Raw genomic sequence first — 25,424 nt, 5'->3', positions numbered from 1 at the left:
CCAAAAGGCAAAAGAAAAGGCCCCTCTGCCCCACACTTACGTCATTTAAACAATTTATATGCCGCTTAGCTACAAGAGTCGTTTGCAAAGAATGCAACAACACAGAAAATAAAAACCAGTTAAAATTAAACTTCAATTTAAATGGCTGCTGGAACAACAAAATAGACAGGGCCTCTCCAACCTCATCTGCAAGGGAGTTCCATGAAACTGGCCCTACATACAATACTAGACAATATAGCTTCTGGTGGATATGAGCTGGGCATCTGAGCCATGACTCCACAATGATCAGGCAGGGACAAAAGAGATTAGGCAATTCTTGAGGTACCCTGGGCTCCGATTGTTAAAGGCCTTATAAATTAATAAAAGAACTTTGGCCTGGTAGTGTATGAGCAACCAATGCAGACTTCTGAGCACTGAAATTATGTGCTTGTGATAGTTTGTCCCCATTGACAATTTAGCTGCAGCATTTTTCACCAGCTAGAGCCTCTGGACTAGGCCCAAGAGTAACCTCAAGTAGAGCACATAACAATAATCAAGTCTTGCCAATGCATTGATCACTGTAGCCAGACTATCCTTGTCCAATGAAAGCTGTATGCAGTTCTCTTTCCACCAAGGCCCATCAAAACACTTTTACAAGCATTCATCTGAACATGTGAGGCTTAAAAAAAATGTGTAGAATGGTGCAGGACACATATGCAAACTAAGGTCCCCAAGAACTCGGCTTCTCCAAGACCTTTGTGTGTTTGGCTGAACATGCATAGGAACCTTGTCACAATAAGGAAGCCTGCCTTATTACTCTCTTCACTGGGCAGAGGCTTCTAAGCATGATCAGCCAAATCCCACATGGACATCTGTGCTGAATGCACAAAGGTCGGAAAGGAATCCATATGCAGGGCTGGGGACACAGGGTGGGGCTTGCAGGCATAACTACATCCTCGACACAATTTTAACTGTCACATGTTCAAGCAAATGCCCAAAGGAGGCTGGAGTCTCAGTTTCCTTTGCAAGCATTTAATTAAGTTTCTGGAAATACGGTTTTAAGTGGGGGAAAGAATTATAGAATAAGCTTGATTTTTAACCAGATATGTTATCACATACTTCACTCCTTCCAACATATCTTACTGATAAAAAATGTAAAGGACCCCTGACAGTTAAGTCCAGTTGCAGATGACTCTGGGGTTGCGGCGCTCATCTCACTTTACAGGCTGAGGGAGCCGGCGTTTGTCCGCAGACAGTTTTTCCAGGTCATCTGGCTAGCATGACTAAGCCGCTTCTGGCGAAACCAGAGCAGCTCACAGAAACACCGTTTACCTTCCCACTGGGGCGGTACCTATTTATCTACTTGCACTTTTTGATGTGCTTTCGAACTGCTAGATGGGCAGGAGCTGGGACCGAACAACGGGAGCTCACCCTGTTGTGGGGATTCAAACCACCGACCTTCCGATCAGCAAGCCCAAGGCTCAGTGGTTTACACCACAGCGCCACCCGCATCCCGCATCATATTTAGGGCAAGCTAAATATGAACTCTGCTATAGGAACAAAATATGAACTCTGCTAGCTAGCAACATCCAGTGGCTGGCACCTGCTTTTTTAGCCCCTCATGTTCATACACGGGATTCTCAAAACCAAACTCCTTCCCTCCAATGTTGGTATTGTCCCCTGTTTAGACCCCCTCCAAAGCTATCTATTGGCCAAATTAAAATGCAAAGTGGGAAGACTGAGTGTCCTCTGTGGTAATGCAGTTTTCTAAACGGTCAGGTTTGTGTGATTAAATCTTAAAAGCAAATTGCATCAATTTGGGCATTTCAGGGCACCAAGTTAATGGTTAAGCACAAAACAGGGTTATTTGATGCCTGGACAATTCTTCTTGAAACAAACACAGTTTTCCAGTCCAGTTCTTTGAATAATGAGACACTATTAAGGGTGGAAGCAGCCATTCACTTCAGTGACTTAGAAGTGGCATCTGAGGGAAGGGAATCCCAAGGCATGGAAGAATTTCCTAACACTGCTGTGGAAAGTTCTGTTCCTGAGCTGCAGGAAGTGGGGTCTTTCCTATCTAACAGTATCTGGAGGGGTGGCAGGACAATGACACACTTTGTGGGGATATGGTTTTGAATTTTCCAGCTGCAATCAAGACCTCATTGTTTTCCAGAGCAATACTACAGGAAGTCTCAAGACAGGCCTTATTTCATCCGAACAAAAATTCTCCAGTACCCTGAAACGATGGCTGTCCCTAAAAGGTAGCTCTTTTAGCAAGATTTCCCCTTAGAATCAGGGAACAGCAATATTGGTCGTGGAGATTTTTGCCAACAGAATGCTACCTAACAAGAAAAAAAGCCCACAGGTTGGCAGTAAAAATACAAGTGATATTCAGAGATGAGCTCAAGCACAGGCTCCAACTAAAAAGAAATGAATGCTTTACACTTAAGTGATCAGGAACTCAGTTCTGTGCATAATTTGAATGACTGGGAGAGGCTCTTTCTTGCAGGTCTCATGGAAGTCTTCACACAAAGGGTGGAGAGTCATCTCTTGAGGCTTCTGGACTCCTTGAACCAAGCAAGGCCCACCAACTCTATGATTCTTACTTGGCAAACCAACACTACAGCCCTATCTGTTGTGCTTGAGGAATACTTACTGATTGAGGAATGCAAAGAGGTATCTCATTACAATCAAAGTGGTTTTAGGCAAAGTCAGAAGGACTTTCCGGATGTGTAGAGCTCTCTCCTGCAGATTGTCCATTGCTAGGAGGAAGGAGAAAAAAGAGCAGCAGCTGCTGTTTAATCACACAATAAGTGGCATTGCATTATCTATGGAAACTTTACATTGCTACTTTTGAGTACTGTTTCATATTTATATGGGTGCAGGGAAAATCCAATGCATGAAGACTGTGCCAAAGTCTATTTTATCAAATGGAAGTGAGAACTTACTGCCACCTGCAGCCCCTCAAGATGACAGATGAAGTAAAACAGAAATGTGACTTCAGTGTCATTTGTGAAATGACCCTTAATTGGGGGAGGGATGGGGGGAAAGGGCAACAAAAGCAACTTGGAAGGAAAGGGTCTGAGCAGTTCTTGAAAACATTTATGAAGCCCTGCACAGAAGATGACAGAGGCATGATTTCCTATCTGTTATGAAAAAGGTCCTTCAAAGCAGAAGATGAGAAATTTATCTTCAAGGTCCATGCAGTGTGGGTGAATTGAGTGTTGTATGTTGCACAAGCCACAACACAATAGCCCATTAAAGTTAGCTCTGTAAGGTGGGTGTCTTAAGCAAAACCTTTGGCACAGTATTCCACAGATAGATTAACATAACCGGAGGGTGAGGTAAAGAGCTCTGTCTGCAGCAGTCTAATGGGAAAAAAGTGGGCAGCATATATCCTTGGCTCTGGAAGTCCAGAATTATTTGGCAACAGACTGCTCTTTTCATCTAACAGGAGTAAAACTGTGTAGACTAATTTGCAGGGAGAATGAAACCACAGATCCTTTTAAAAGGAGCTCTCCTACATGCTACTTCAAAGGCTGCTTCCATCACTGACATTCTTACACTCGGACAATGGAGTCATTGTTTGCTCTCTGAATGAGTCAGGGGGAGTTCATTGCAAACTTGAAGTCACAAGAACATTTAAAAAGCACTCTTGAAATGATAAAGTTGTATGTTAACAGCTTAACTAGTTGAAAGTCATTTTCTATGTTCTGTACAGAAACACCATAAGGAATTGACTCTTATGGTTACGGAAGGTACCCGGCCAAAAAAAGACACAGCTGCTGGGTTTCTAAATATACATACAGCCCAAGACACATTGCAACTACTGTATCTTCAAACAGTATAGACAGCAAGTTCTCTCCCCCCCCCCTTTTCTTTCTTTTTTTAAGGGTGAGTCAACTAGGAGACTTCCTGTACTGCTTGTTGGTCAGTTTCTCTTTAACATAGTATTTCCCTGATGTTTCATTACTAGTTCTAATCTGTTAATTGCTATAGAATTCTGGGCTGAAAGGCAATATAGAAAACATTTTAAATGAATTAATACAATAAGCAGATACACATACTGATGACTTAACAGGCCATGGCTAATGAGAAGCAAACAGAAAGAGGTCTCTTTCTAACTCTTGTTCTGAGTTTAATGTTGCCACCTCAGCAACAAACTGGGGCATCAAATTATAGTAGGTTCTAATACAACCTTGTACAATTCCGGTTTCTTGCTCATTTTCCTTGAGATACCATCAAAGTATCAGGGAATGTTCTGAGAAGCCAGCAGCATGGTTTTAGAGAGAGAGCTGAAGTCTTACAAGTGCTGGGGGTGGGGTGTAAAGAGGGGAGATTGTGTAGACACAGAGGATGGATAATGAGCAAGTTCCCACAGATCTATAAAAAAGGCTGAACTATATAAGATGTTATCATTAACTGACTTTTATGGGGGCGGAGGGCACAGAGAGAAAAATGTCAGAAGGTGCAAGAATCTTTATTATATGTATTATAGAAAATGGTTTATCCTATGTGCTTTGTGCCAGATATATTAAGAATTCTGTCTGAAGAAGAGCACGTTCAATTTTTGTTGGGGTTAGATTTTGCATCGGTGAATGGCATTAACATTTTGATTATTGTTTCCATGCATTAAAATTGTCATTTTAACAGATCTCCTGAAGAAAAACATTTCCGCTTCAATGCACATTAGAATATGTGTTACCTTCTACGTTATATTAAATATTTTTACACCTTTGTGGTTTGCTACTCATTCTGTCACTCGACAGGGGCAGCTATCTCCTTGCGTTGTGTTTCTTTGCATGCCTTATCTTCAAGTGACTCATTTCATCCTTGTGCTACTTACTGACACAGGCAATCAGGTCATGAAAGATTTCCTTGGGGAAGAGGGGATGCTCTAGCCCACGAAAGTAGAGCTTTAGTACACCTGCTATTGAGTCCATATCATGGTCGTTTTGATCTCCAGCCAGTGGATCCTCCCCTGGTTACCACAAAACAAGAATGACAAGAGAACAAACAGAGAAGGTGCATATTAACAAAACAAAATAAGGAGTAATCTATCAGAAGCTTGAACCTCACAGAAGGAGAAATAACAGGCAGGAGCCCAAGTGGCTCATAATATGTAACCTATAATGATTTCAAACACCCCTCCCCTTCCCCCCCCCCAATAGGTATCCAACAAAAGATTCTATGTAAGTACATTGAGTAAGCAACACCTCTCAGCAGCCCCGACTCCTATCCAAAGACAGTCAACAAAAGGTTAACATATGGACATGGGGCAACAGGAGACAGCATGGTGCAGATAACACCAAGGTTTGATCCCTGTATGCAATAGCTGCATATTCCTGCATTGCAGGGGGTTGGACTAGATGATCCTCAGGGTCCCTTCCAACTCTACAGTTCTATGATTCTAAGTTGCATCACGTAGGCCCTTCCATCTTCCAGAAGAGTTGAGATGCTGTGCTTCCAGTAGAGTCTTACATGCAACTGATGGAAAGCTTGATTACCAGCCTGCTCAGCTTCAAAGGCAGGTGGTGCTAGACTAGCAAAGCTAATGAAGTGCATGAGCACACAGGTCTCCGGGAGTGTGACTCTTAATCTACTGGAGTTTATAGGTTTGGTTTTGGCCAAAGACAAAGGAAAGATTTGCTCCCAAGTCCCAAAGGAGAACTTGCTGTTGGACATAATCAGATTTGATGATAGGGCAAGTCTTCTCTCTTGCTCTCACAGAGATATCCATTACGAGAGAAATAGTCAAGGCACAGCTATTATCTTAACACCACAGAGTATAATAAATAGGCAACTATGAATTAGAGCATTATCCCCAATATTAACTGTCACCAAGGGCTCTTGATGAAGTAATAAACTCACATACATTAAGGTTAACTTCATTAGTTTAGTACCTCATTGGATTTGAGGCCATGAGAGATGAAATGGGAAAAAATCAATGTTATGCATGCAAAGATACTAAAACAGTTATCTGTTTTCTCTAAGCAGCCTTCCATAAATGCTCCATAAAGTGTGACCTTTTGCATCTGACATCCGCCCACCACAAAACAGATTTCCACGAACCCTTATAGATCATCTCTTATTCTTAGGCAAAGGACAAATCCACAGCAATCTCCATAACCTCATGACTGATAAAGTTGCACACATACGCACTGTTAGCTAGAGGCCCTTTGACATGGGTTGGACATGCTGATCTGCTTTTACTAGGCAGATAATTTGAATGTAAAATATTGTGTGATATTAAGACCAGCCTTTCAAGCTGACTGGAGAATACAGGTGCCATGTTTTGGAAAGAGGAGAGCAGTGACTTGAAAGCACCACTCTGTTTCAGTGACAATGGGCTTGAGTTATAGTATATATGATTCTAACGTAACTAAGGACAGTGAAGTGCCCTTTTTCTGCCTCCCCCTGCAGCCACCTGTGCCCTCCCAAACTCTCCAGCATGTTGGGGGTCTACTTAAACAATTTGAGATGCAGTGTGTGGGAGCCACTGGGGGAAGTGGGAATTGCCTAAGATTGGGCAGACCTTTGAAGTCTTCATTTATGACTTCAGTCTCAACTCGCTTAAACTAATAACCCAGAAGCATGAAGACACATTGCAGAGAATTGTGCAATACCAAAAAACCAACTACTCTTACCTCTCTCAAATGCATTTTTTATATCATTCACCTCAACCTGAGATCCTGACACCCTGAATATCCCTTCATGCTGCAGCCCTGCAAAGAAAATAAGAGAAATCCATGAAAACAGAAATACATAAGCAAGTGATACACTTACAACATTCTTACAATCTTTCCTTCAGTCACTGAAATTCAGTTATCTGTCAGATTCAACAACATGATGATATAAGAACACGCTAATCCAAATCGAGATGACATATCATTACCCGACCGTTAATCCAACTTGTTTGACAGCTAAAATTAATTAAAAGTGGCACACCAGCACTGGTGTAATTAAATCCACAGCAATAAGTTGGCACAATTCATACGTTGTTAAAAAGTATTCGTCTAATTTTTTAAAATTCACTTTGGCATTCAGGAAGCCAATAAGAATGATTTTAATGTCTTCTAAAAGACACACAGCACTGAGGAAGCATCCATGGTCCACAGTTCCTAGAACAGCGGGGCTCTTAGGGTAGCAATTCTGGAATGAGAAAGATTCTAGAGAGAGAAAAGAAGGGGGCGAGGAATGGCATCAAGGCTTGCTAAACTTATCTTGGCCTGAAAGAGAAACAGATGGCGCACACTTGCACACAGATTGTGCTCTATTAGAGGCAATTCCAAGGAACTACTTTCATAGCATCCAGGATGACAAATAACATGTTTGACTCTTATAGATGGTGGTGCTTTCATGGGACATTCCCCGCTCCCAGAAGTTTGAAGTAATCACTGTACTTTAGAGTGTACTAAGGCATTTACTTTATCATTTTCAAGCATATGAGAGGCGATTCTGTGAAAGATTAGGCCTGGGGAGAAAGGGAGCGAGTGATCATGCGTATGTCTTTCCCGAGTGTGTTCTGCTTGCGCACCATCACTTGGCTGCAATGGGATGGAGCTTTGCCAACAGATTCTAAATAAGCAAGCCCCAAAAGAGCATCGGTCACCAGCCCCAGACCTACTCTGCCCCCTTAGGGCCTTTCTCCAACTTGGCATTGACTTCTTCCTTCCTGTCAGGAATCCACCTCCTGCCTGCTTGGAGGAGTCAAATGATGCTGGAGGCAAAAGCCTGCAGCTTTTCTCTGATGCTTCAAAAGGGTCAGCTGGGAGGAGGATCACTTGCAATCTTGTCCAGTGCCGGCGATGCTCCTCCAATGATGACTGAGTGTTCCTGAGACCAGCAGAAATCACAGAAGAGAGAACACTGGGTGGTTTGTTTGGGTTTTCTTCATTGCTGCCAACACCACCACAGCCAGACTGTTATAAAAGACAATGGAACATTGGCGCAACAAAGGAAACTGGGCGGTTGACTTTCTTCTGCTTTGGTGCAGCTGTTGCTGCTGCCAAGAAAATCAGCAGAAGGCTGCTGGGCTTTACAGAAGGCTTTACAGACCAGTTACCTGCCCCTGCTCTAATTCTGCATTTACTGGACAACCAGCATCTTAACGATTGTGTAATGTGTCTTCTAAATTAATAATAATTAAGCAATTAAGCAATTGTTCAAGAAGTGCTATATACTAACACTACCTTCATTGAAAGAGGATTTTTGGTAACATCAATAAATTTTCAAAATGCAAGATGAATTAGATGGCTGTTTTTCAAATGGGGTTGACTCAGACTAGAAAATCAAATTAAGATAAGATTTTGTTGAATCAGCGGCTTGCTTCGAACATCACTCTAAGCCAAACCATGGCTTAGCTGCAAATGTGCAGGTTCCGGGAGAGGAGATTGTGACTGCTGTGCTCCTCTCTGGCAATTCTGCTGCTGTGTTGTGCTAAGCCAAGGTTTGACTTAGCACATTGTCCGAACCTGGGGTCATGGTTTAGCTCTCCCAGACAACCCATTAGCTGTAAATCATAGCACAAACCTTGGTAGGAATGTGGTGCTGAATCAGAATCCTGTGTCTTTCCATGCAGAGCCTTAAAAAACAAAAGGCTAAGCATAGAGAAACAACAGTGCCAAGTCAATTAAGATGACCGATTTTCTAGACAAAGGTCACACTTCAGGTCATTTAATTAAGATCAATTGTCAAGGCAGAAATTCTAGGGGAATCTATCAAATGGTTTATAGAAAATACGTTGCTACATAGTATGAAAAAAAAGCAAATCATAGTGATGGTGGTCCTAAGGTGTTAGGGTAAGGAGCTCTCTACTAGGAAGGATAATCCCTCATCACATATCAAGTGCAGATGCTTGTTTGATTCTTCATAATATTTTAGTACCAAAAACAAGAAGGGGATGATAACAGCAGCAGCAGAGGAAATTCATATTATCTCCAGTGTAGACGAATCTTGTTTTTATTTAAAGATTACTTAAACCAATGCTAAAAGGAAACAACAAAGGAGATCAGTAGTGAATCCCATAACTGTATAGGAATAATTTTACTGCCCAGGTGTAATCACCTGAGAAATGTTTCTATTCTTACATATGTCCATCCCTAGGCCAGATAAGCCTCCAGGGAAAATCCCCTTGAGGAAGTAGAAAAGAGATACTAGAGAAAACTAATAAGAAGAAGAGCTTAAGATAGCTAGATAAGCTCACCTGGAACACAGCTGGCGGGATAACTAAAATGGTACTTAATTTTAATGTTGGATAGTATAATTACAAATATTGTTATCCAGGGAACAGGCTTATGTGAAAGGAGAATTCTCATCACTATAAATGGAGAATTATTACTGTTATAAATCCGATTAAACATTTTCAATACTCAGATCCATACTGAATGAGGGAGAATCTTGGGTGGAAAATCTGGAGGTGACAGCTAATACCATACCTAATGTTACTTTTTCACAGGAGACAACCACCTATGCTCTACAAACAGCTTATGAAGTTGAAGTTTCGGGCATGGTGGGCAAGGATGGGCCAGAAGCTGTTCAGAATTGTTGCTTTAAGACCTTCAACACTATACAGCAGTGTAGCCAATGTGATGCCTTGATGTCTTCCAGATGTTGCTGGACTCCAACTCCCATTAGCCCCAGCCAGCATGGGCCAAATTGACAGGACTTTTAGTCCCAACACCATCTGGTGGATGCCACTTTGGCCATTTATACACCCTCCTCCTCCTCCTCCTCCTCCTCCTTCTTCTTCTTCTTTGGTGATCACTCGTAGCCAAGTAAGATTGTCTTCCATAAACAATGTTTTAACAATGAGTCCGTAATCTCACCCAGCTCTTGCATTAAAATCACCCAGGAGGCTAATTTTATCTTCCTTAGGCATCTCTGATAGGACGGTATCCAGCTGAGAGTAACATTCTTCTTTAATGTCTTCATCGGCGTCCAGTGTTGGTGCATAAGCGCTTATAATAGTAGCCTGTTGGTTTTTGGTGAGCTTTATTCGAAGGGTTGAGAGTCGCTCATTAATGCCGGTAGGGACTTCTGACAGGAGCTTCACAAGGTTGTTTTTGATAGCAAAGCCTACCCCATGTATTCAATGTTCTTGTTCAGACAGACCTTTCCAGAAGAATGTGTAGCCTCCTTTTTCTTCCTTCAGTTGTCCCTCACCTGCTCTTCGAGTCTCTTGAAGCGCTGCAATATTGATGTTAAAACATCACAGCTCTCTTGCAATGATGGCAGTTCTGCGTTCAAGACGATCGCTGTCTGTGTTATCTAACAATGGCAATATTCCATGTTCCAAAGTTCAATTGTCTTTTACGACCGCTGGGTGGTGACCCCACTGGGCACGGTAATCCAGTCAGGGAAAAAGGAAGGCAGACTATGTTTAGGGCACCTTTTCTAGCCCCTCCCCCTTTTCAGGGTGAGCAGAGTGGATCCTAAAAAGGGCTGCTCAGTCATGGATACAGCTGCTGAGCTGCTCAACTGCCTCATTCCTTGAGTCAGAACGTCTGAATCTGTGGCCTGGGACTATTGGGAAAGAAGGAGTTGGCAACAGCAACCAGAATGGAACTTATACACCCACAACCATGATGAAAACCAAGAACAGTTTTATACTATAAAGATCTAAGCCCATCGTACCTTGCTATCATATTGGCTGATGTTGCATAGAGGAAGCAGGGTTACAAAAGACCTGCCACTAGAGCAACTTGCAAAAAAAAAGGACCCAGAATAACTGAGCCAAGAAATCTGAAACTTATTTAAAATTCTGAAACAGATGTTAAATGTAATGTTTATTTTAAATTATAAGCTAGTTCCAGATGAACTGAAAGATTTAACTGTTAATGTGGACAGGAAGCGGGTCCCAAATTTGATAATATCAGGATGTTCAATTGGATATGGAATATATTTTTACCTTGCCATCCGCAGAAGTGGTACAACTTCTTAAAAATATGCCCAGACATCCTATTTAACCACCTCTCCCAAATGAAGGCTTCTAGACTATACCCCGGGAACCTTGCCTGGCACTGTCGTTGGGTACCTTTAGGAGCCAGGCAAAAGCATTCCTGTTCTCCCAGGCCTTTGGGCAATTAAACAATCTGTAGCCTTTTAAACTGTGTGTGTTGGGTTTACTGTTTGTTACTAAGGTATGTGTTTTTGTGTGTTTTTATATTGCAAACTGCCCTGTGGTTCTCAGATAAAGGGCAGTATAGAAATGTAGGTAGTAAGTAAGTAAAATACCAGCAGCGTAACTGAAAAGATGTGTCAAAACTTCTATTAATAAATTGTTTGCATATATATGGTGAGCAATTTTTGAAGACTGTAGTGCATTATGTTATTCTACCATATATGGGTTGGATCCAAAATCTTTGCTCTTTGAATAGAAGGGCCCTTTGATGAGCAGTGGGGGATTTCCATTCATGGAGCAAAGACTGGATCTGACCCTATGTTCCCTAAGGAACACTTCTTTCATAGATCATTTTCAGAAATGCAGCCTGTAATGACTTGGGAGAAAATCTGCTATTTGTTATCAGATAACAAAATGTCTCTTACACATAAAGTATGTTTGTGTTTGCTAGAAGAAGATAGGGGTGTGGAGGGGGGAGGAAGCAGCGACATGCAAAGCTTTGATCTGGAGCCATTTATTTTAACATATCATATAGCCAAAGATAAATTAATTATGTCAGAGTATACCTTATTTCCTGTGGAACAGTGTTTGTTTCATAAATCTTTACAATTGTGATAATTATGATTTTTGAACAAATAATCTTGCTGAGACTAAGCATGTCTGGGTCAGTGATTGGGTGAGTAACCACACAAATCTTGGGTCTCATGGTGGAAAAAAGGCATAATACAAATGGAAGAACATAAATAGATAAATGATATAAATACATGGAGTAGCATCCTCCTGATACATGTTTCTTGATCCAATGAAGGCTTCCATCTCCACAATGTGAGAGAGGCATTCCCCCTATGTGCACCCAAATTCTGTTCCAGAGGGTTGGGAAAACCTTTCTGGAACAGAGTTAAAAGTGACATGAAGGGCTGCAGGCAGGAGGAAAACTTGGCAGAACTATGACAAAACAACCCCAAATAGACAAAATAGCCTTCTGATAGAACAAGGGACGCCATTCCCCTCTGACTAAAAGTTCAGCAATACGCAGGACGTGCCTGCTGAAATCTCAGAACTCATAAGGTGAAGGAAAAGATCGATTTGAAAGGAATAAAGATGCAACACCTTAATGCTAAGAGAGAGCGAACAGGAAGAAAAAGAATCACGTATCAGGAATCCAGAAGGACTATACATATAATATGTGTGTGGCTCCTATGTCACAGTTCAGAAAACAGAACGGCTCCATAAAATATTATTACCTATTTTATTAAATACTTATGTAAATTTATTAATACAAATGTATTAAGTTACAGATAGGTAGCCGTGTTGGTCTGCCATAGTCAAAACAAAAAAAATTCCTTCCAGTAGCACCTTAAAGACCAACTAAGAACTAACTTAGTTGGTCTTTAAGGTGCTACTGGAAGGAATTTTTTTTGTTTTGACAAATGTATTAAGTTATTGATTAAATTTATTAAATAAGAATGCAGTTAGCTTGAGTAGAAAAATTACCGTATGCAAACTTTACAGATTTATTTAAAACATTTCTATACTTTAATTCAAAATGTCCAGGGCATTTTCTAGTAACTTAAGAAAGAAACATCACACACACACACACACACACACACACACACACACACACACACACACACACTAAAAGGCAGTCCTACAATCACAAGCTGTGCTCTACTTATGCATTTTGATTCTGTCCTGCCTTATATTTCCTGCTCTTTCCAAGAGGAAACTCAAGGCAATGTCCACAGGGTTGACTGGAGGTCTCTCATCTAGGACCAAACAAGACTTAGACCAGCTTTAGCTGCCTCCTGTGTTTTCAGATCGCAGTCCTGACTATGCTTCAACAGGCTACTTGAATACTGTGCAGAACAAACTACACTTTAGCTTGACCATCTCCAAACTCACCATGTCTGCTAATGAATCGTATGCAGCTCTCTACCACCAGGGGAATTGCTTGGCTGGAATCCTGAACAACAAAAGGAGAAATATGCGATGAAAAGAATATTCAAATGATAGTGCAGCTTTAAAAAAATGATACAGTTCTGAAATGAACATTCTTCAGAAAAGGCTACAGGTGGAGGGATACTTCCCATCACAAAATTCCTACACGGCAGACACTGTGCAATATATGCTTTCTTTGTGTATCCACGCACTGGAGGGAGTCATTAATAGCTATTGGATTTTCTGTATTTTAACTGCCAGAACACACTCAGTCTCTCGCGCGCTCTCTCTCAAAGAAAGTCTAGGTTAAACCTGGAGTTGGAATTTATTCACCCTCATAGAGAACGCTTAAACAGGGATTACTGCCATTATTCAGTGTTGTGGTTATATTGAAGGTGATAATTTCCTGCTGTTTCAGCTATCTTTTCATTATAGTACCTTAGTCTGCAATCCCCAGCATGGCTAGGCAGGACCGTGTGTATGTGGAAGGGGGCAGGAGGGCAGCAATGGAAATCTCTGCACCAACCTTTGAATGGGCTCCAATCAGGCCCCATAGTGCTGCGGTGGCAGTGGGGCTGGTTGGGCATCTAGGGGATGCCAGGCTGGCTCAGATATTCCTCCTCCCCCAGAATGCTCCATTTTGAGTCTTTCCTTCAGCAGGCAGAAGGTGGAGCTCACTATGGGGTGGAGGGATGCTGGGAGGAGCAGAGACAGGTAGGGTTTGACAAACCGCTCCTGTCTAGCCCAAGCTGCTCCTCCACCCGCAAAGGGAGGTTTGCAGCGTTTGGTGTGATTTGACAGAAAACAAACACTCGTGAATCCTATGAGAGACCTTAAAAGTTCTACAGAGTTTTTTTTCAAGTGTGTAAACAGAACAACACAGCCTCCAGAAATTAAGTGTTTCAGGTATTCAAAGATTGAGCTTTCCAAGAGAAGAACACGTAGATGGCAGGAAACAACCCCCCCCCCCAATAAGGCCACTTAGAAAATAAAAGAGCCTCTAATTTGTATAGCTTGGAAGGGTGAGGCAAGTATACAAATCACGGCAAGCCTTTCCGCCATTTCCCAACCATGTGCGTTATGTAAACAAAAATAAATAAAATCAAAGGCCTTAGAAATCCTTTCATTCTACTCCAAAAAAGAAGAAAAAGGCTTCATGGTACAGGAGGATAAAAGCAAACATTTGCATGCAAGAAAGAACTGGATTTACAATGAGAAAAAGCTTATTGGAATTTTTACATATCTTATTTGGAATATGTTATGCCAAAAATTTTTGTCTTTAATTTCTTCAGTGGCAAAGGTATCATCAGTAATAGACACATGGAGCTGGTTATCCTGATATAGAATTGACTTCGAAATAGAAAAAGACTACTTTATGGAGAAATTAACTTGATATTCCTGTATGCTTCAAGTTATTAACAATTTAAAAAACCAACTACTACAAGAACAAGTGAAGCCTCAAATCAAAACTGGCCTAGAAAAAGATATCAGGTCCTCCCTGTCCCATGACAATATGACCTAGCTTCTTTATTATTGTGCCCAACTTACAATGCTGTAAATCATCCACCAGGGACAAAAAATATATATATTGGATTTTCTCTTATTAGTGGAGCACATGTGCACATTTAACAAAATTCTATCTAGCAAAGCAGAAGAGGAAGGCAAGCTGAGCGGCTGACAACCCCAGTAAAAAATTACAGTAGACAGAAGCAATAAGCTGAGTAGCATAAATGTGAGTATACAGGAGAATTATGATACACTGCTTATACTGGCTAGAGCCATTAGAGGGCAATAGCTTCAAACTCAGAGGCCCCAGACAGTAGAGGATAAGGGGAGAGAACACACACACACAAAGAGGGGGGCATAAAGTTTTCATCTATATGAAACAGTTCACACTGCTGTGTTACATCCAAGTGAGTAAAGGATAAATGCTAAGCCTACAACAAAGTATACTAAAATATCACCAAGAGATGCTCTTGCCCAGGACCCTTTAGCCTGCCAAGGCCCCTCTCCCTCTCTGTGTCCCTGGAGTTCCGATGTCATGTGCAACAGCTTAGGACCACAGAGCAGCCCTGTCTATTGACTCACTGACTATGCACTCAGTTATCTGAATACATTATCTTAAGATGACCTGCCCACTCCAGAGCTTCCCCTGGACAATTCAAAAGCAATTGCTTTGCTTTGCTTACACTGCTTTGGAGCCAGAGTGTTGGCTTAGGGGCACCAGGGGTGTCCAAACTTTTTTCAAAGGGAGGCCAGATTTGATGAAGTGAACATGTGTGAGGGCTGACCAAAAGGCCGACCAAAGCTGTTGACCTTTTTTTTTTTACAATTTTACCCCAGGAAATAAACTGCCACAGGGGCTGGATTAAACTGGTCGGTGGGCTGGATTAGGCCCCAGAAACGGACTTTGGACATGCCTGTCTTACGCAGTCTCTGTTCCTCCCTCCCTCCCAAGCAAATAGATCAGAGCTGAGTCTCTTACTAAGATCTATCTTCCCCTAGCATTCAGCTCAGCAAATCTACAACATATAGTATCATCTAGAGAAAAAGGAGGGAGAAGAGGAAAAAGCAAGAGATGAAGACAATTAAATATTCTCCAACAAGTACAGGCTTGAAGTTTGGAGGCCCTTCTAGGTCAGATTGAAGCAGCTTGCTGTTGTATACTGTGGACATAATCACTCCCCCAAAGGGTTCAGTGTTGCTGCTAGTAATGACTAGGTCTGAGGCGTCTCTGAATGGAGAAGTGTTCCTTTGGAGCTTCATAAGCTTAGTGATTTATCAAACACAAAACTAATATTGGTTTAGGTTTTTTCCTTGAAACAACAATCCATTATGCAGATTCTTTTGGGTAAGGAGGAGATTATGCATTCCCTCCTTTGAGGACTGCACTTGGCGGCTGTCTTGGTTTGGCCAAGGTAATTTGGGTTGGTCCCATCATTTTCCCCGCTATGAAATATTGGTGGCAAGAAATAACATCTGGCAATCATATAAATGGCATCAATTAATCTTTCTGTAATTGTATGAAGTCTTTATTACCTGCTTCCTTATGGTAGAACTGCGTCTGCTGTTGATCCCAAAGTCAAGACGAGCCATGATTCATCAAGGAGCAAGAAGAGGAAAAGAAAGCAAAGGCATATGTCAACATAATCACTTACAATCTAAATGCCACCTCACTTGGTATATAAATGGCTCTTCCTGGGGGTGGAGAGGAGGCAGAAAAAACCCCACTCATTTACTCCTGACTTTCAGAAACATTAAGTGGTCTAAAATAAAAGCCCAAAATGGACGCAGCAAAGCTTATTGCTAACATAAGGCTATACTTAACCTTTTACTTCCAACTGCAGAGAAACCCATTATAAACCTCCATCATTCTTGTGTCAGTTAGTGATAATTTACAGTCAGCACCACACTAAGGTAGGTGAGTTCTGCTGAGTGATTTAGAACCACAATGGGGAGGAAGAAACGCAAATTTGTTTCTCTTGTGGAGATTAATATAAACCTATTCATGTTTCTTTATTAAAACAAGTGCCCAAGAAAAGGAAAGTGACAGACAAATTAAACCACACTGAAATGACAAGCTATGTTACAAATGACCTCGTGATTACTGTTTGTGTTCTCGGATGTTAGTGTATGATCCAAAGAGGAAGGAATGGCCTTTTATGGTTTTTTTTTTGCCAAGCCTTCTCCACTATGGAGGGAAGGAAATGAGAACCTTTTGTATCATTTCTCTAAGCAGCATACATATACCATTGCTATGAATAGTATGGGAGTAGCCTTACAAAAGAGTAAATAAGTTGTGTGATGTGCAGCCACCCATTCTGACCACATCCAATGTGAGCTGAGGATGTTGCCCGGGTAAAAAGCAATAACAGACTTTCCAGGCTGTGAATTTCTGAGGAGAAGCAGGAAGGTACCTAGACGGTATATGCTTGGTACCAACAGAAGGACTAGGAATCCTTCTCTGGAGTCCTGAAGGTCAATGGAAGTTCAGCTAGTCCTTTGTAATTCCCTTATTTAAGGATTTTTGCAAGTGCCATCTATGGAACTCAGGTACTTACTCAGCCATGTGAGTGGCTCATCCTGAGAATGGGTGAAGCTACATTTGGTGTGACTGTCTCACAGTGTTTTCTCTAACTTCTGTTGTGCCTGCTCTCATTGTAGAGAGTAACGCAGTAAGCTACCTTATATCTGTTGGAAGCTGCCCAGAGTGTCTAGGGCAACCCAGTCAAATGGGAAGAGTACATAGAAGGAGAAGGAGGAGGAGGAGGAGGAGGAGAATCCAATTGAGCTCAGTATTGTCTACAACACTGAGCAACAGTGGCTGTCCAGAGTTTCAGGCTAGAGATTGAACCTGAAATCTTCTATTTGCTTCTCATATACAGTCGTACCTTGCCTTTCAAACAGCTTAGTTCTTGTACGTTTTGGCTCCCAAATGCCTCAAACATGGAAGTGACTGTTCCGGTTTATGAACTATTTTTGGAAGCCGAATGTCTGAAGGGGCTTCTGCAGCTTCCGATTGGCTGCAGGAGCTTCCGGCAGCCAAGCAGAAGCCATGCTTTGGTTTCCGAACGTTTTGGAAGTTGAATGGACTTCCAGAACAGATTCTGTTTGAATTCCAAGGTACGAGTGTAGTGGTTTTATGGATGTTAAAAAACAACAACAAAAACCTGACAAAGGGCAGCAGTCCACTGCATAGGAGTGGGATTTCATATTATCACAACACACAAGTTGATAGAAGCTTCTACTCCAGTGGAAAGTGTAAATATCCGCTTAAGATATGGACAGATCCATGCATTAACAAAATCTGTTTTGGCTCAAGAGAATGTGAGGTGGTAAATGCAGAGCACAATGGCAATGCTCTAGTGCACGGGTGGCTATCAGAGTGCTATTCAGATGTTCTGAACTACAACGTCCACCATTCTTAACCACTGGATGTTCTCATTCAGAAATGGAATCCACAACATCTGGAGGGCTACCTTGCCCATGACCTTATGTCAAAAAAATTGTCTTCAAGTATCTCTCATTCAGCTCATCCACCTGTTATGCGGGAGCACCTCTTTACCCTTGAAAAGATGTTTCAAATCAGCTCTAATAGCCTTGATCCATTTGTCTTCTCTCCAGCTTTGCTTCTGATTCAGCCATTTCTGTTCTGCCAAATGAATTGCAGAAGATACAAACTACTGAAAAGTCCCTGGATCATGAAACTAAACTCCCCGCCAGGACAGATGGTTGCTGAGTCTGTGAGGAAAGCAATCTTGCTTGCACACTTAAGAACCATAATGGCACTTTTAATATTGAGGTATTCTGATGAAAAAGAAAGGATGACCAAGCTGCAGGGATGGTGTCGGGGGCGGGCGGGGGGGGGGTGAGATTAATGTCACAGGGATGTAATACATTTTAAATTATCAACCCTAAATGATTCCCCAATATTTAATGTTGTTCTGCAATGAATAATATTTTATTATTACAGCTGTCAGACCCTAATTAGGACCTGTCAGCTCTGCTTTACTATGAGAAATGCAAAATGAAGTAATGACTCCAGATATGGAATAATCACCCTCCCTTTGTTAGAAAGGCTCATGTATGCGCTCGCACTCTCTCCACATGTACATGACTTCTAAGCCAATACAGAAAGGCAATTTGGAGATCTGCAATGTTTCAAAGAAGGCCTCATCAAAAGTCATATTTTTCTATTATTATTTCCACATATACGGTGACATTTATGATAGCATGATTGATGCCGGGCCCAGTTATAACAAAACGTTTATTTTCTCCACTGCTGCAATCCAATTCCATGTCAGACCAGATGAGGTCAATAGGCCAAAGTGAAAGAAAACCCCTTCTATGACTGATCCCTCCCCATCCCTATTAAACAATCAAAAGCTCTTCAGGTATTTATTTCAGGGCTTTTTATCCCCCATGACAAGAGGAGTTCCAGCAGAGCACAATGTCTTCTCTAGCCTGGAAAAATGGAAGGTGTTTAGACCAGGAAAAAAAGAAGAAAAAAGAGATGACAGTATATTTGGCACACCCTTTCCCTCTCCTAATCAAGTTTGTCAGGGTGGAACTATATGTGATGCTCAGCAAAAGCCAAACCCTCTCCTCGTGTCATTGAAATATACATATTTATGTTGTTTCCCAGTTTCATTAGGCATCAAGGATGAGCTCACAATGTGTGAGATTTGCCTAAACTTCATGGGGCTGGGAGGACAACTTGACATGAGTTTCCACTTTTGGTGGCATCCCCATTGTTGTTTAGTGACAGGAGTGAGCCAGCAGTAAATCACACCGAGCATGTGGAGTTAACTCCTTAATAGCAAAAACAAGATCTGCACAGGAATGTCAGGCCTAATGAGCACAGCAACTCATCTCCAGTAGGCCTTGCCCCGATGAAGGAGTTGTTGTGAGGGAAGGTCCCCACTTCCCCACAGCTGCGTAAGTCCTCTCCTCTCCAGGGCTTTCCCCAAGCAATCTGAGATTTCTCCTGTGTGAAGCTTACTTATCCTCCTCCCTTTTCATTCCTCTCCTGGTTCTTGAAGACCAGGGGGGAGGGGAGCTCATCGCAGTAAGAGACACCCATGCCTCATCTCTGGCCTCATCTCTGTCTCTTGGCCTCCCTTCTCTCCTGCTTCAGCTTCTGCCTCTGGGTCTAGACTTCTTTGCCACAGACTCTCCCAGCTCACTAAACCCTGTTACCTCTTCAGCTTCTGACACCTCCTCCTCCCAGTTTTCTCCCTCTTCTCCTTCTGACCACTCATCGTCATCCCACCATAAATCCCCAGGCTCTGTGCCTTTTCCCCTTGGTGGTTCCCCAGCTGGTTCCTCCCACCATTCCTGTGTGTCCAACCAGTTCCTGACATCTAGTATCTATTTCTGCCCTTAGACCCAAGTTATACAGCACAACCCATGTGTCAGAATTCTCGGTAATGAATATCAATTTATCCAAATTGCCCCAGAACACAGTTGTAACAATTCTACTTAAATAGCATGCCTATAGCATGTCTTATTTTGGGTCCGTTCACACTTAATGCTAAGCCATGGTTTGAATGCAATCGCCACCATCCTGGTGTCTTCTGAATGTTTTAAACTATAACATCCAATACACTTCGCCAGCAAGCTTTGAAAACTGGGAATTATGGTGAGAGTTGCAGCTGAAAATATGTGGAGGGCACCAGGTTAGCAAAGACTGGCTTAGTGATATGTGCTCAAGCTCGAGTGAGGCCAAGGGAAGGCTTGTGGTCTCCCCGCTCCTCTCCCCTCCCTTCTGTGCAGTCAGGGGAAAGGAATTCTGAAACATTCATTTTCTGTTTCCATGAATGGTGACTTGTTACGTACGAACCAAAGACAGTGGATTAAAACAGTCCGGTAAGTTTCAAAATAAGCCGGTTTCAAGCCGTCAATTATGAAGCTAGTTTGTTTTAACTAACCAGAGTTTTAACTACCGTATTTTTTGCTCTATAAGACTCACTTTTTCCCTCCTAAAAGGTAAGGGGAAATGTGTGTGCGTCTTATGGAGTGAATGCAGGCTGTGCAGCTATCACAGAAGCCAGAACAGCAAGAGGGATTACTGCTTTCACTGTGCAGCAATCCCGCTTGCTGTTCTGGCTTCTGAGATTCAGAATTTTTTCCCCCTTGTTTTCCTCCTCCAAAAACTAGGTGCATCTTGTGGTCTGGTGCATCTTATAGAGCGAAAAATACGGTAACTAGTGCCTGCAAACCACAACGCCCAGTTCATACATAACAAGAAGCAAGGATTCATGGAAGCCCTTCCCCAACACCAGACATGTCGTCTTGGGGTGGGGGTGAGGAGCATACAAGCCCAAGGTTCCATGGGCTCATTCTACCTTATGCACATAGTGCTAAGCCACGGTTTAGCATTGCATGTGACTCAGTCCTTTCTTGTGTTGTGGCCGTTGTTTGGGAGGCTGCTTCAAAGGCTTTTCATATGGAAGCTTACATTTCCAGAAGCTGCATTTTTGTTTTTTTGTTTATAGGAAAAAATACAAACATAAGAAATGCCATCAAAATGAGTAGCAGTTTGAAGGAGGATTGGCAAGTGCTTTGTTTGCAAGAAAAGGACTGTTTGGGTTAGTGGAAGATACTGAAACAACAAAGCTGCTTGGAACCACACCTACCTGGCAAGAGAGCAGTCAGTCCTTTGACCTGTTAAGAGAAAAAACAGCTATGTTTCAAAAGGAGAGAGACTTGTAGCAGACAGGAGGAAGGGTGGGTGCGATTTCAACCTTGGTTTGGGGGCAAAAGGGACTGGGGGGGGGCTTAAATAAATAAAGAAGTGTGACTGAGCATCCCCCCACTCTTCGCTTGCTTCTGTTGTTATGGAGATCAAGAGAGCACGTCCCCCGCAGGCAAGGCTCCTCCATGGCTGACCAGGAAATGCACAAAACAGCTCCAAGCTGCCTGAAGACTCTTTGGAAAGCATTGCTTTCAGAAATTGGTTTTCTAGAGATGCAATAATTGTTGGCTGCTACTGCCAAAGGAGAGCCACACCACTTCTCCCTCCTCCGACATCTTCCCAGAAGGAATCAGCAGTGAAGAGAGATTGTGTTTTGTGAAACCACTTGGAGAGACTGAAAACATTCACAGATTTGCTAGCCCACAAGCACGAGGTGCCAGCATCCCATCTATTTCAGGAGTCATGGTTTTAAATGATATTTTCTGGAATCATATTTATATACAAAAAAACAAAAAAACACCAACCTTATTATGGCTTGGAAGGAAGGGGCCCAAACCACTATGCCTAGTGCTGATACAGGCAATATTTAAAAATATTACACTGAGGGTTTAAAAAAAGGAGGAGGATAGACACACAAATTATTTGGCACATATCAGAGCTCAGACAGTTTTTAAGTTGCCTTATGCAATGGAATGTTGCTGATTTGCATCAACTAAGGACTTGGCCTCATAGCTCAAGATTAAAAATGAAGTGATGGGAATGAAGCTAATTGTTGATCATGGAAAATAAATAACCCATTTTGAACAGTCACTTTCTCCCTCCCAACATAAACCTCAATTACCCAGAATGGTGCATAATTTATAGCAGCATTATTCCAAACCAGAGTTTCTTACCATCTGTCCCACTTCCATCACAGAATATTCATATGTATAAATTACACGGCTGTGGCAACATCAAAGGGCTATAGTATTACAGTGACAAATGCAGATGGAAGGCAGGGAAATAATTACTCGCAGATAGAGAGATCTGCTGGTACTTTTTATTAACGGAACTTGTCATCTTCAGATTAAAATAACTGGCAAATGAAGCCAAACGTCACCTTAAAGGGAAGTGGGGGGTGAGGCAAGACACAAACCCCTATCAAGTTGCTCCAAAGTTAGGCAAGTCAGGCACTCTGCCAAATGACCTTTCTCAGCGCTAAAGTTGTAGAAGGATGATTCTATGATTTCAGTCAGCCACTATCTACTGCAATAGCATTTATAAACTGACTAGGATTGGGATCTAAAATTGCTTCAGTTTATAGTGTTCTAATTTGGGGTTGCTAGGAAATACATTTTTCTAAGTTCCTTGTTCTGCAGTACAATTGCACCCATGTTGTTGTTGTTTTAATGGCTCAAACTCAGGGACAAAGACCTTTGCAACCACATTTCAACCCAATCCACAACAGCATTATAGAAGCAAAAGGGGCTCTTTGACATTAGAAAGCCAAAAAAGAAAGACATTTAGCTTTCTGTCTTTTTCATCTGCAGGAGTCTGTTTGGTGGGTCAGGCAGGTTAAGAAGAGCCATACGCTGGAATGCAGAAGTCAGCTATGACCCAGGAATGTGATTCATCACAGGAGCAGCATGAGCATTATATCCAGACACTCAGAGGGAGAAAATGCTCCCAGGAAATGGCATGCCTTGTTCTACTTTTTTGATAGACAAATAGTTTCTTGTGCCAGAAAACCTGGAAAATGTGTCCATTGCCTCATTTCACTTCCTATGGATCAGAGTCAATTTAAAAATAACCAACAGCTTTATCCAACAAATTTGTGGATTCAGAATGCAAAGCACTTTCCAAACTATTCACATTAATGTTCATAGGCACACGTAGATGATTTGAAGAAATAAAAAATGTCATGTCACTGTATTCATTGTACCAATCAGATGATGTACTCAAAGCAGCTAATTCTGGGCCAGAGGCATTCAGCCATATGGCTCAGAGCAGATTTTGCAAGAATGAAAGGAAGTGTTGGCAAAAAGACTTTTAGAACGTATTACAGTTCAGAACAAACCCTCTGATTTAGCTCCTTTCCCCAAAGACCTGAATCCTGTAAATGGGAAACAGATCAACACAGACAGCTATAATGAAAGCCGGAGCTGGTCTTTGTTGTGATATGAACAGGTCATTCTATCGAGTCTAGGATTGCCTCGCCTTGCCCTTCCCCAGAAGCTGGACAGATGGGTTTTTCATGGGCAGTCAGATACATAAACCTCTGGTGGCACCTTGGTTCAACGTCAGTGTCATAGACAACTAATCATTCCAGCTCCAGCTGCTGGTGGTCCAAGCAGTTTAATGAAGTTACAACAGGCTTTGCACTGGTAGAATGGTTACCTCCAGTTCTACCTATGAATACCCCTTTTATCCTGGATTTCTTAAAAGAGTCCACACAGAGATGAAAGGCAAGCAAGTCCACGGGGGGAAAAACATTTCCTTAAATGATAAGAATATCTGCATGCTAGGAGAAACAAAGTAATTACTAGGATTACCCCAATTTGATTCTGTGGGATTGTTATAATGGATGGGGGGAGGAAATAGGCATATGCTTCAGTTAAACAAATAGATGATGCACATTATTGGCTCATTAAGCACTTCCCTTTCATCATTACTTAAGCAGTGCAGTAGGGATTGAATAATAAATTCATAAAACATGACTTTGTCCACTTAGCATTGATAATCCAAGTCTGTTATGCTCAGTCAGCTGCCTAATTCAGTAATTACGAGGGATGGGCTGGCACAATGACAAGTGATTCCCAGACTTACTTTCTCCCAGAGTCTTCTGAAGGAGGTCATGTTTTGCCTGAAGCTTGGTGATGAGGTTCCGCCCTTCCAGATACTCCTTCAACTTCTGTTGGAGCAAAAAGAAGCCAAGGATCAGCATCTATGTCTAGGACACAGAAGAACTATGGACCAAGAGACCGGAATGGACCAAGATACCCCCTATGTGACAAAGAGCTTAGGGTAAATCAAACCATCATGGTTCCCATGCAATAACTAAATAAGACCTAAATAACCGAGACCTTTCACAAAAGCACACGCAACCTAACACAGGGCAGCTCAGTAGAGAGAAGAAGCTTTCACAAATAATTATCATTGTGGTTGTGCATCAAATGAAAAGCAGTATCAGCCAACACAAGTATCCTTCATAGCTCTGGCCTAACCTCGCTGAATGATACCATAGCCTGTCTTTGTCATCTTACGGATTTTAAAACAATGCCTTCTGGTCTAGCAATCAGATTGTACTGCAAATCTGGGGTAGTGCTAGCAGAAGAATCTGTGTGGGGCTCAGCCTACTGAAGAGAACATTTAAAGCAAGCCGTTCAAAAAACCCAAGGACTTTATCCATTTCTGGCCCTGCATAGAGACATGAGATCTATAGAATTTTTAAGGGTGGAAGAGCACTCATCCCTACTGCAGTTTCCAGAAACTGGCATTCAGAAGCAAACTAACTGCAGAGGCACAGAACTGCCACCATGGCTAGCAATCAATGATAGCGTTTAATAGAGCCCTTCAGCTTTGCACTACGTACTGAAGTTACAAATATGCTTGTGACTTAGGGTACCTCGTTTGATTGGCTCATGGCCCTCAGCCCTGCTCCCTATGAATATCCTGTCCATTTTGTGGTGGGAAACATGGGAATTCCATGCCTGGAAGTGGCTGGAATCAAGTCCATCTATTGCCTCGGGTAGCTCCTCTCCTTAAGTAACACAATCCTTTAAAGTGTTTGCCCCCAAGGGACTATATTGTGCAATGTGCTCCGTTTCTAAGGGCCCTTTCTTCATTCAGACTATTTGAAGCTAATTCAGCCTATCCAGGATAACAGTCTCATGAGAACTTCCCTTGGATGGTTTGCTACAGCATCAGCTAGAGCTCCCTTCCTTGCTTCATCTCTGTGTTTGTTGCTCTCCTTGGGTTACTCAGGAACCTTAATGGGACATGAGACCCTGTGTTCTCCCTTAAAGAAACAATAGCCATGGGTCTGGTTTGAGTTCCAGCAGATCCCAAACTGGTAACCCACTCATTTTCTCTGCCTCTGGAATGCTCCATTTTGTGGCCTTCCACTGGCTACTGCCAGTGAGAATACTGCAGTAGTACTTTTGCCTTCCCACACATTTGGCATGCAGGAGAAGCTCTGCCCTGGTGGCA

The 25,424-nt window shown here is 42.2% G+C and overlaps 1 protein-coding gene across 5 annotated transcripts in view; it reads right to left on the bottom strand.

Annotated features, from left to right (window-relative positions):
- Window positions 1–25,424, bottom strand: part of SRGAP2 (SLIT-ROBO Rho GTPase activating protein 2) — a 200,742-nt gene that overhangs the window by 19,143 nt on the left and 156,175 nt on the right. For all 5 annotated transcript variants that reach the window (XM_077929020.1, XM_028734363.2, XM_028734362.2 and 2 more), the window contains 7 exons: window positions 24,042–24,126; window positions 21,178–21,205; window positions 16,079–16,106; window positions 13,004–13,064; window positions 6,627–6,704; window positions 4,826–4,960; window positions 2,636–2,741 (listed from right to left, as the gene is read on the bottom strand). In XM_077929020.1, the coding sequence (XP_077785146.1) occupies window positions 2,636–2,741; window positions 4,826–4,960; window positions 6,627–6,704; window positions 13,004–13,064; window positions 16,079–16,106; window positions 21,178–21,205; window positions 24,042–24,126 (521 nt within the window). The remainder of the gene's footprint in view (window positions 1–2,635; window positions 2,742–4,825; window positions 4,961–6,626; window positions 6,705–13,003; window positions 13,065–16,078; window positions 16,107–21,177; window positions 21,206–24,041; window positions 24,127–25,424) is intronic.

This window comes from Podarcis muralis, chromosome 5 (assembly GCF_964188315.1).
Source record: "Podarcis muralis chromosome 5, rPodMur119.hap1.1, whole genome shotgun sequence".
NCBI classification, from domain to species: domain Eukaryota; kingdom Metazoa; phylum Chordata; class Lepidosauria; order Squamata; family Lacertidae; genus Podarcis; species Podarcis muralis.
The sequence above is the reverse complement of the archived record's forward strand: the minus strand, read 5'-3'. Positions and strand labels throughout refer to the sequence as shown.